Source organism: Etheostoma spectabile, chromosome 14, assembly GCF_008692095.1.
Source record: "Etheostoma spectabile isolate EspeVRDwgs_2016 chromosome 14, UIUC_Espe_1.0, whole genome shotgun sequence".
Lineage (NCBI taxonomy): Eukaryota > Metazoa > Chordata > Actinopteri > Perciformes > Percidae > Etheostoma > Etheostoma spectabile.
The window spans coordinates 14,862,716-14,874,423 of NC_045746.1; the positions used below are offsets into that span (position 1 = coordinate 14,862,716).

General features: G+C 38.5%; 3 protein-coding genes across 3 annotated transcripts in view; all 3 read left to right on the forward strand.

The window, feature by feature from the left end:
- The first annotated feature begins 954 nt into the window (after positions 1-954).
- Positions 955-8,437, forward strand: LOC116701478 (histone-lysine N-methyltransferase SETDB1-B). The gene is made up of 9 exons (XM_032535205.1): positions 955-1,033; positions 1,408-1,428; positions 2,083-2,193; positions 3,064-3,402; positions 3,600-3,773; positions 4,461-4,662; positions 4,813-4,886; positions 6,815-7,005; positions 7,100-8,437. Exons 1-9 carry the CDS (start codon positions 970-972, stop codon positions 7,205-7,207), a joined length of 1,284 nt encoding a protein of 427 aa, XP_032391096.1. The 5' UTR covers positions 955-969; the 3' UTR covers positions 7,208-8,437.
- clk2a (CDC-like kinase 2a) overlaps positions 8,309-11,708 on the forward strand; it is a 21,634-nt gene continuing 18,234 nt past the window's right edge. The window contains exon 1 of the mRNA XM_032535200.1: positions 8,309-8,320. The gene's annotated coding sequence lies outside the window, so the exon portion shown is untranslated. The remainder of the gene's footprint in view (positions 8,321-11,708) is intronic.
- setdb1a (SET domain bifurcated histone lysine methyltransferase 1a) overlaps positions 10,081-11,708 on the forward strand; it is a 7,706-nt gene continuing 6,078 nt past the window's right edge. Inside the window, exons 1-2 of the mRNA XM_032535202.1 lie at positions 10,081-10,302; positions 11,012-11,077. Coding sequence (XP_032391093.1) covers positions 11,025-11,077 — 53 coding nt within the window. The 5' untranslated portion in view covers positions 10,081-10,302; positions 11,012-11,024. The remainder of the gene's footprint in view (positions 10,303-11,011; positions 11,078-11,708) is intronic.

Sequence of the window (11,708 nt, forward strand, 5' to 3'; positions counted from 1 at the left end):
TCTTCCATTTTCCATATCTAAGCTATATGAAAAATAAAAGACCACTAAACCATGTAGCTAGCCTATAGAGCTATGGTATAGGCCAGGGGTGGCTAACCAGTCCAATAGAGCCAAAAAAACGCACCATAGCGAGCCACATAACACAACACACGCCCGCACTACAACAGCTTACAGATCTAAGGTCGGTCATAATACAAAGCAGAACAGTTTTATAGGTTTCTTTCTTACCTAGACTGATTATTTGGGAAACTTGGCAGTCTTTGTTATCCACAAGCCTTTTCAGGTCTGGCTTGTAGCCTACTCAGCTGTGGCCACTCGAAGCAACTCTTTCATGTGTGTGTCGTAACAGAACAATGTTTTGACTTTACTTGTTGCAGTGTAGAAAACACTGATTCACAAAAGTTGCTGCAAACATTGACATTACCTTGCGTGTAGCCAGTTTAACATTGGGATATATGTCTGTGGACACTGTTTTCCAGAGCTCTGTGGTTCCTTCTCTGGACACAGATTTCATTCTGTCATCCTCACAAGGTTAAATCATCTCCAAATGGGACGCTTCATTCATCAATTGGCCTATGTAGACAAGTAATTCCTCTGTGGGCCTCATAATGTGTCCATTGAATAAGATGGTAATGCAGCAGCAACTAAAACATATGCTTCTCTGAGACATGATCAATCCTCCGCAGCAGGAGTGGCTCCATCCTGCAAATCTTACGGATCCATACCCGTTAGGAAATATCGGGACTGCAGTTGCTGTCTTGCTCATGGAAAAAAACAATTAACAAAAGACTTCTTTATTTTTTAATTTTTTATGTTGTACAATAAACTATTTACATTCCATATAACCTCTGAGTTTGTCAGATATGCTTTTGAGTGTCCACTAACAATTTGAAAGTTACACTTTGGTTTAATCCCGATCCATCTATCCAATCAAAACCACGGTAGAAAACAAACCAGTTGGGGGCGGTAATGCGCCATGTCAGTGTTTGTCGACTGCTATTAAAGCATCAAGAAGAGGGAAAGGGCAACAACGGTAGGAAGAAGAAAACACAACAATAACAGACGTCTAAAATGGTGGTAGCCGGCGCGGTTATGCTAATTTTGTTTAATATAGTTCATTAGCTAGCAGAATCAGTTTGCAGGTAATTTTACATCATTTCCATGCAGTCGTGACGTAAAATCCAAACGAAGGTTTAATTGTGAGCTTCTCAAACCGTTGTTAGTTCATATTTCAGTGGGTATCGGTAAGTTAGCTAGCTAGCTAGCTAGCACTTCCATGATCGGTACTAGTCTGTTAGCTAGCTTCCGGTCTGTAACGTTAATGCCAAACTTCATCTTTAATCTCAACGACGCACAATATAATTACTTGCATTGTAGTTTGACCAAACGTTTGTCCTTTTGAAACAGATATTCAAGACACGACAACAGGTAACATTATTGTTAAGTTTTTGGTATAAGTAGCTAACGTTATATACGCTACGCTTTTATCCTTACGCCAGCTGTAGCGTTCACGTTATTAACCATAATGTTAAACAGTTAGCTAGCTATAGCTAGCTGTACTAACGTTATAGCTAACACGGCTAACCTTTATAAATAACGTTAACCCTGCGGCATCTGGTGGAATTTCTTAAATTAAATCTTCATTGTTACTTAATTGTAACGCTAGTCCTCTTATGCCATAATGTGCACTTAACGCCTCTAAACATAGCTAGTCAAAATGTGTCAGCATCCTTATCATGACGATTAGACCTCCACCTCCAACATGTCATAAGTAAACAGACTGAAAGGTCGAGGACACTATTCACACTGCACAGAGAAGATACTGAAGTTGCACATACTGTACATATAACGTTAATTACTGTTATGTATAGGTACTAGTGACAGGAGGCATGACAGCAGCAACAACAACTAAGCAGATAATTCCACATAGTAGCTAAAAAGAAATAATAGCAAGCAATTTGTTGACAATGCTAATAAAATTGTCAAGATCTAATGTGCATTTTGTGTCGTTAGACCTGCTACTCCAACGATATGAGGTATCTAGTGGAGTTCAAACCCTTAATTTAAACGTTTGTGTTGCAGTGGTTATGGAGGTGGACAAGATGGAGACGAGAATGCTGGAGTTCCAGGAGTCTGGGGAAAGGGTAGCAAACAATGCAAAGACAGAAACGGATGACGAAAGAGATGATGATGGTAAGCATATAATTGTGTTTATTGAAAAATAAATAATGGTAGTTTATTTAATAAGGTCAGCCTTATTATTCAAAAAGGCTATATAACAAAGTTATGTCCTTAAATTATAAGTAACAACAAGGGCACTCTGAAAGTGCAGATTTCTGTCAAGGCATGCCCTATCTCACAATGTTTCGGGACTATTTGGGAACTATTTTTTGTTGATAATGCCAACTCCACATAAATGCAGCACAAATACCCTATTTTGAAATGTTAATCAAAGTGAAAATTAATTTGTATCTGCCCTGCTATTTGGATCTGCTTCATTTTAAACCTATTGCGATAAATTGCAATTTATCAACTGTTTTCCAACTGTCCCCATAATGTTTTCCTACTTTATCAACACTTGTTTTATCTAATAGGATACAATTCTGTGTTTATTCTTCTCACTTCAGTTGACTGAAAAAGCAATTGATTTTGTAATTGAAAGCACCAAAAAGTTAAATTCCTGTGTGCAGTTTATATATCTGTCGATGGATACAGTATTGCTACAGAAAACTATGTTGTGTCCACCCCTACTGAACCCATCAAGTTTCATGAAAATCAAGTCAGTAATTTTCCCATAATCCGGCTGACAGATAGACAAATGGCAGACAAAACACACTGAAAACATGACATTCTTTGTGGAATAAGTCCAAAACCATATTATACAAACAAGTTCCAAATCCACATATTTGAGAAGCTGGAACCAGCAAATATTTGGCATCTTAAATGCTAATCAGTTATCAAAATAATTGGCATTAATCTACAACTATTGATCGATCATTGCAGCTCTAGAACACAATACTCTCTGCTGTGGTTTTGTTTCACCAATATTTTTTTTCTCTGCAGAAAATATGTCAGATTCCCCATGTGAGTCTGTGCCCTCCACAAATGTAACACCCATCAAGGAAACACAAATGGAGGATGGTTCTGACTCTCTGTGTGGAATAAAAAAAGCAGTGGTGGTCTTGACCCGACTCCCTGATTATAAGATCAGCGCTCTGCGACCACCAACACCTCAGCAGTTTTACAGTGAAGATGACTCCCTCAGCAGCTCTGATTCTGATATGCAGTGGGAACCAGACGATGATTCGAGTGACTCTGATTTTTCACTCTCCAACAATAAAAAGAAAACTGGAAAACACGCCGCGACTGGCTCAGTGAGAAGTAGAAACAACAACAACAATGGTAATGCCAACACGAACGCCACATCACTCAGAGAGGAGAATCCCAAAATGATTGCCCCTCACTCTATGATCATTTTTAAACGTGACTTCCTCAGGTCATATTTTTTTCCCTGAAAATTCCCATGACTAGTTGTTGTTTTTTTCTTTTTTACAATTACCCTAGCCATTTTAATATACACATTTTGTGTTTTTTCACAGTGCCAGAAACAGCCCCAGTAATAATATCAGCGGCTTTTGCCCATTGCTCCACTGAAACCACAAAGAATCGTCCAAACTTGCCAGAAGAAGAGGTCAAAGTGGACATGATAGTCCTGGCCAGGAAGAGGTCCATGCGATGGCAACGGGCAAAAATAGTGGATATAGTAACAAAGGGTAAGAAAATTATTTTTTAAGCAGGACATTTAGCATTGTGCTCAGTATGCACAAAGCACCTAGATTTTAAGGAAGTTTAGCCAGATTTAGTAGTACTACTATTGCAAATGTTGGGAATAATTAACGTGTTGGTTGTACTTTGTACAAAGGAACTTAGCTTTTTAAGAACTCTGATACATAATTATCAGGGCTGAAATAATAAGTCAGTTAATTGATTGACAGAAAATGTTTGTTCTATTTTGATAATCGATTAATTGTTTGAAGTTGAAGAAAGCACAAATGTCAAACATTTGCTGGTTCCAGTTTCTAAAGTGTGAGGATTTGCTGCTTTTCTGTTGCTATAGTTTTTAAATTTGAATATGTTTTTTGGACTCTAGATGTGACATTGTGATCTGGGAAAATGTGTTTAAACTATTTTATATAGGCTACTATATGATGATTGATTAATCAAAAATATAATTGACAGGTTTATCGATAACAAAACTAATTGTTGGTAGTAGCTCAAGATCATTTACATTTTTGTGGGTTGTTTTTGTACACAAAAATGTAGCTGCCACATATTTCTCACATGCAGATTCAACCGTGTATGTTCAGAGAGAACAGTGTTTCACTTTTTATTATGCAGCACAGTGGAGCAAAAAAAAAAAAAATGAGACACTGATGATTTCACTTATATTTTATTTGCAGAAGATGGACGGTTGAAGTACAAAGTTAGTTATGATGAAAAGGGACGGAGCCTAGTGTCTGGCCATCACATCGCCTTTGAAACCACACCAAAGCTGGAGCAGCTGTATGTCGGTGCTCGTGTTGTGGTCAGGTGTCCAGATAACAAGTTCCGATTCCGGCCCGGTGTTTTGGCAGAGCTTCCCAGCAGAAAGAACCGCTTAAGGTGTGTGTTGTAAATGACACATCAATTAACCACTGGATGTTTTGGACTTTTTTTTTTTTTTTATATATAAAAGAAACTGATACATCTTACTGAAGAAAAAATGCTTCAGTAAAGGTTTGATTTGATGTAAAACATATTTTAATTTTCCAGGTTCCTGGTTTTTATGGATGATCACACGCCGGTCTATGTTGGATTACCTTTATTTCGCCTGGTCTGCAAACCACGTGAGTTTGTCTCTTTTCACACTCACACATTTCTTTTCACACCCAAAGCCAACTGTCCTGTAAATTACTGTTAGTAACTTTCAAATTATATTATTATATTAGGGCTGTTTACTGAACTGTTGGGAAACAGACCTAGGCACCCGAGTCAGAACAGTGGCCACTCGTAACGTTAGCTACACCCCCGTTAGCGTTACCGGTGCCCCCCTTTCGCTTTTAGCCATCTTTACGGTTAGCTAAATTTATCAGACAAAACAGGAAGAAGGCACCAAAAGGACTAATAGTTATTTAAAGATGTAGTAGCACTGGATCTGGAGGGAAGGATAACCCTGGGAGTTGGAAGGGGGGTGTTGCGATTCTGCCTTCTCACTCTGCTCAGACAGGTTTGTGGAGTTGAGTGTTGCAATTTTGGTGTTAGTTTCCATATCATAACAGCCCTATATTATATATTATATTATACATTATGTTACTGCCCTGCGTACCAATTGTCATAGTAGCATCATTTAGCAGTTGGTATACAAAAAACTACATTCTCAACTGCTTTATACTTACAGGAAATAGTACAAAATGTGCAACATTAAACTCCATCAAACTTTAAATTTGGAATGTGCTTTCAGAAGATTTAATTATTGTTTGTTTTTCTACAGCCTTTTTGAGGTGTTTCACCACCACCCACATTTTTTTTTGTGATTTTTTTTTCTTTTGTGCTATGCATTTTGGGAAAATAGTATCTTTCAAAAAGAACACTCAAAAATTATCCTAATTTAGTATGGATACCATGATGCATACTGTTCAGTGTGAGTATACTGTCACCTTTCTGATTAAGAACACACTATACTAAAAACCACAGACTTTTTAAAGATGGGTGACGCGTCTCCACTTTCTCCCACTCTACAAATATGATGCCAAAATATCCTGAAAAAGGGTGCTGTCATCTTGTGCTGGGATGTAATTTGGAGCCAGAGTCTGTGCAATAGCGATCGGGTTGTGGAGCCACGGTATCAGTGTCCCACCCATACGACCTGCCGGACTCAATGGTGAGGCAATCACAACTGTCGATTTATGATGTCGCATCCTATTACCAAACATCAGCGTGATAAGAACCACCAAAATCTTGTTGACGTGGATTTTTTTTTAAAAGTTTGGCCCATGTCCCATCCCATCTGAAGGGGCAGGGTTTATTGCCCGCCACCAGGGGGCAAAGATGTTTTGGCATTACTTTGGGAGAGCTATCATGTCGTCCATCTTTATATACAGTCTACACTAAAAGCATACTTAGAATTACTATGCATTATGGATTTGGGACATACCAAATGTATCTCGCAAATTGCATTGCCGGCATTTCAACAAAGGCCCTGCCACACCAAGCAGACAGCCAAGAACTAGTGGCGTCACCAGATGTTGCTGTTTGTCTTGGCCAAACATTTACACTTGAACACACCGTAAAGACTTTACATTAAATGTCACTGTATAGGAGATTGGTTTATTATTGTTTATTTTGTATTGTGTAGGTATGAAGACATGTTTGTGTTGAAATAAATGCTCCTACACAAGTAGTGTATCTTGTACATTTGCCATATTTTGGACATAATGTGCAGGGTTAGGAGTTAGAACCCTGTGTTTTCTTAAAAGGAACATTCAATCACTTTTGGCCAATTTTGACAGCCCTGTGTATATTGGATTGATCAGATGAGACAAAGATGAAAAGTGAAAATAGCCTTCTGTTTAGTCTTTCCTGACTACAGTTTTACAATCAGATATTCTCACGCTGACACCTAACCCTTACCCCAAAAAAAGGCAAATGAAAGTCATCGCTAACAGTGTGGGGCACACTGCAAAAATAGGACAATGGAGGCCACAGTCTCCATGGTGGGTCAGGGCCTTAACGAGTGACAGACTTCTTTTTTTTTCCTCTCTTTTTTTTTTGACAGTGGAAAATGTTTTAGATGACATTCCAGACTGCCCTCACAAGTCTTTCATGACGCAATACCTGAAGGACTGGCCGTACCCACATTTGACCCAGTACAGGGTTGGACAGAGTCTTAATGTTGAAATAAATGGAGCCCGCCAGAGGTGTGAAGTGGAGTTGGTTGACAGCAGCTTGATTCAGGTCGTTTTTCAGGTCAGTATCATTAAATACTGCTGTTATAGAAACTATTGATGTTATTTTTATTAATATGTCTGCGGTATAATGCAGTTGTTTTTGTCACTCTCAGGATAATCAACAAAAGGAGTGGATCTATCGAGGCTCCATGCGACTTGAACAGATGACTAGGTTTTTGGAAATGAAAGAAGCGGAAGAGCAGAGTGATGATTCTGACTAAAACCCTGCAGGCAAAGATAGACTCATAACGTGGCTCTGGAATTTAAAAAAAAAAAAAAATCACCCTGGTGATGTACCATTGGATTTTTTTTTTTACTTGGTGGATTATTACATTTTCAACTAAAGTTGTGCACTATTAAAACATAGTGAACAATGAAATGTGACTTTATCATTAAAAAAAACTTGGAAAACTTATTTTATTTGATAAAACTTTTTTTACAGAGTGACAGACCAAGCCCAGATTGCGATTTAAATGTTTCATTTAATGTATACTGAATTAAATGCGAGGTGATGTTTGTTGGAACATTATTACAAAAAAGGTGAGAGAAGGACCTTTTATTGTTTTTTATTTTGCTAATTTGGATGTTGAGTTTTAGGAAGCTGGAACGACAGTTGGACATCACTATAGATGTCTTTTTCTGCATATAAAGATGGTATCTTCACTTCCTCCCACAATACAAAGAGAGCTTTAGTTTGTCTAGCCGTCACACATCCAAGGAGGGATGTGGACCGGGCGGGTGAAGCAGGGGGCCCAGCTTGGCCTGCTGGTAAACTGGTACAGCGCGCAGATCGGTCAGAGAAATGTGCGCAACCGCTGGCAACGAAACAATATGCTTGAGAGCCCAGGAGCCTGGGATGGTCAGTTTTTGGCACGACACCAGTAGCCCACTGCTAAGACATGCTTTGGGCTCTCCGTTAGTGTAGAAACTCCCCGCTCCTGCTGCTGAACTGCGCATGTGGGAGACACACAGAGATTCTTCAATTTATAGTTAGATTTTTAGTTAGATAGAGGGGGTGGGATTTTTTGACCTAAACTGCTGCCAGCCACCAGGCAGCGATCGAGATGTTGTGGTTTCACTTATACTTGCCACAAAAGATGTGTAGACTTTCTGCTGTCCTGATGTCAATGTTCCATCACTGCAGAGCCAGGACAGCAAACAGTCAAGACTTTGTTGAGCTGTATACGTTTTAAGCCTTGTAATTGTCAAGCAAAATCATGTCAGTGATTTATAATTAACTTTAGAGTGAACAGCTTTTCACTTTTCATTATTTTTCTCATCTAGGCAGTGATCCATATTTTCTCAACATTATCCAATTTGATTTTTGTTTAATTGTTTTTTATTGTTTGTCATTCAAAAAAATATTAGTAAACATTTTACATTGTATATAAGCTTGACATTTGCAAGTGTCCTCAGTTTCATTTCCAGAGATAAAAAAAAAAATAATCTAATTTCTCAACTTTGTCTTTTTTCTGCTGTGTTCACCAACACTTATTGGAATGTTACTGTGTACATCTCTCATGTTACGTTCTCAACTAACTTGGATGTGAGTGTGTGTTTTGTGTAGTAAACGCAATTTGATAATACATACAGTATCTCACCTTTGTTCTCTGTATCAAAACTACTTCCACCAATTTGTGAAATGTATTCAATATTTATGACCCCAGCAAGACATATATAGCTGAGGAGACAGTACTATACTGTAGATCCAACCAAAAACTAGTAAAACAGTACTAGGAGAAGAGATGGTACTATATCTCCAAACAAAACTAGTAAAACAGTAATAGGAGAAGAGATGGTACTATATCTCCAAACAAAACTAGTAAAACAGTAATAGGAGAAGAGATGGTACTATATATCCAAATAAAACTAAAACAGTACTAGGAGAAGAGATAGTACTATATCTCCAAACAAAACTAGTAAAACAGTAATAGGAGAGGAGACAGTACAATATATCAAACCTGAACTAGTAAGACAGTACTTTATATCCAACCAAAACTAGTGAAACTGCAGCTTTAATAATACTATTCAGTATACTTCAGCAAGTAACTATCAGTGTAGTGGAGAGGACTGCCTTAAACTAAAACTTGAATTCAATAGGCTACAGAAAGAATAAAGGAAAAAAAAAAAGATTGGCTTGTTGAAATGAATAAGAAAGAAGAACATTTTGAACTTTATCACTTTATTTAGCTTCCTTTAGATTTAGATATGGGTGAATAAAGCAATTAACACTTATAAAATATGTTTTAGATTAAACTACCCAAGAACACATAAAGCAGTTAAAATATACTTCAACCACCTAACATAAATGTTATTAATGCATATTATAATAATCCAATAATATACTGTATATAATGAAATCACGGTGAATATATGCATGATGAGTCTTTTTTTTTTTTACCAATACTTCTGTACTTTCACATGAGTAACACAGGTGTGGCCAGCGGTAAATTCAGAGGGTCAAAAATTCGAAATCGCGAATAATTTTCCAGATGGAGTCACGGTTAAATTCGTGACCACGTTTGTTACAATCAATTGAAAAACGTTAAAAACAGTTAAAGTAACAATTTTGCCATACAAATAGTTTTCTCATTTCTGAATGTTATTGTTGTGTTGTTCCATAACCTACATTTAATGAAACCTGCATCAGCGACGCAGCCATTTTTGCCAACGGCAGGATTTCCTGAGGGATAAGGATCTGAACACACAAGAAAAAGAATACAAAAATAAACATGTTTCACTCTTTCCAAGAGTCCTTTTTAATTTTATATTCTATACTGTTTTCACACTTCACTGGGACATTGCTGCAGCATGGGGCATGAGACGGGAGAAGTTCCAAATTTCAGCCATAAAAAGAAATCTTTTAGTTTGCCTATAATCTGCATTTATTGTAGAGAAGGACATACTGTATATTTTTAAACATATAAAAAAACACCAAAAATAGTATTTTAATTATTAGCATGATTGACGTGAGCTTTTACTTTGAAAAGTAAGAGCGCGAGAGAGAGCCTATTATTTAAAATGTTTCATTCGAGATGTGAGCTTTTATTTTGAAAAGCAAAGATTCGGGGACGGTGAGTTAACGCTACCGAAGTTCTATATGAAGACGCTCCAGTCACGTATTTATAACCACGTCGGCGACAGGGCAACGCTGTTTTGAGTTGATGTTAAAAAAAACTGGTTACCTTCGCTTTTTTTTTATTCTTTAATGAGCTTAAAATGTGAAGTAGAAAGACTTGTTGGTCTTCTGTAGGGAAACAGGGGGTAGCAGTGAGCTCACGGCTTGGTGCAGCAGCATTACAGGCAGAGGCTGTTATTAGGCTCGTTCGAGATGAACTGCGCCTCGCCTGGAAAGTGGACGAGAGCAGGCGGCAGCAGCGGGGGCGGGGACAGAAAGCTGCGGTAAAGTCGGACAGTTTCCAGCCGAGTCCAGCTCCTTCAGCTGACAGGAAGTGTGAAACACTGTGGTGCGATTCCGATTTAATAAATATAATCAGACCCACTACCGACTGGTACACAGTCTCCAGTTGTTTTAGTTATGACAGAGTAGCTGTTAAGGTGCTCTACATGCGATCTGTTGCTGATTTTAATTAACACCACGTAGATGATCCGTGATCTGAACGGATTTAGTCTCTCTGACTATAAACGTCTCTATCGCCTACAACATGTGTTCTGGACAGAATAAGTCTTCAAATCAGACAAATAGCAATTAAAATCCCTCCGATTCAAAAACAATAAAAGTTTATATAAAACGTCATCATGTTGTACCAATCAGATTTTAAATCAGCTGAGAACCGGCGTTTCCCAGCATGCTCTGGGTCCGCCTGGCTCTTGCAGTCGGTGAAAGCAACTGCGCCGCCTGCGTCTCAGACCTGCGGCCGCCTTGCTCTCGTGAGATTTCCGTTGCCCACGTGTGCATGACGTCGACAAGTCGGGATCAAGTCGGACACAAATCTAACCGGCATGCAACGGGCGCCGATCGCCGGTGATCGATTCTGCGCAGACCTGGCTCATCTCGAACGAGCCTATTAACGGTCCATGATTACAGGCGAAGAAGACGGCGCACTCAAAAAAGTAGCTAGTCTACACAATACAAAGGTATGATTTCAATCTCATTTAAAGCATTTGCAAACTAAAAGTCACACTTTTACAAGAGTAGAGGCGTTATGTACGAAGACTAACCGACGAGTTTTGCAAATGTATCTCGAATATCCCTCCCTACCCCCGATAAAGTCTTCCAGGTAGTGGTGAAGCCGTGTTGGTGGCTCACAAACCGTTTGTTTTTTGTCCAAACTGCTAATGTTGGCTAGCTAGCATCAGGCACTGTCCATCTATAATACAAAGGAAAATCAAGGGCATCTCCAATTTTTTTGTGATGACAAGTAACGTTAACGCTAACACAAGTTTAAGCTACTTAAGAGCGCTAGCCGTTCAAAATGTTCCTGGTTGCAACGGACAGGCTTGGCCTGTAGTGTTGTTGCTTTTAGCATTTCCCAGATAGCCTGTACCCCAAAATCACTTACAGAAGACTTCTTTTTTAATCCGAGCAAAGTCATTTAAAACCAATTGATGGGTCCCGAGTAGCCTACTGAACTTCTCCGAGAACCTTTATTGAAACTGAAGGAATTATAAGTGCAGTTAATCACATGAGAGGTTTAACATGCTCAAAATCCTTCCAAAAAATTGCTTATGCATCTGAATTGGTGAAAAATTAGATATTTT

Bases quoted from the DNA above. Each gene is read 5' to 3' on its own strand.
- LOC116701478 (XM_032535205.1), top strand. From the start codon at position 970: ATGCGCCATGTCAGTGTTTGTCGACTGCTATTAAAGCATCAAGAAGAG. The intron at 1,034-1,407 runs GTAGGAAGAAGA...CTTTTGAAACAG, and splicing joins AGAGGGAAAGGGCAACAACG to ATATTCAAGACACGACAACA. The intron at 3,774-4,460 runs GTAAGAAAATTA...TTTTATTTGCAG, and splicing joins AGTGGATATAGTAACAAAGG to AAGATGGACGGTTGAAGTAC.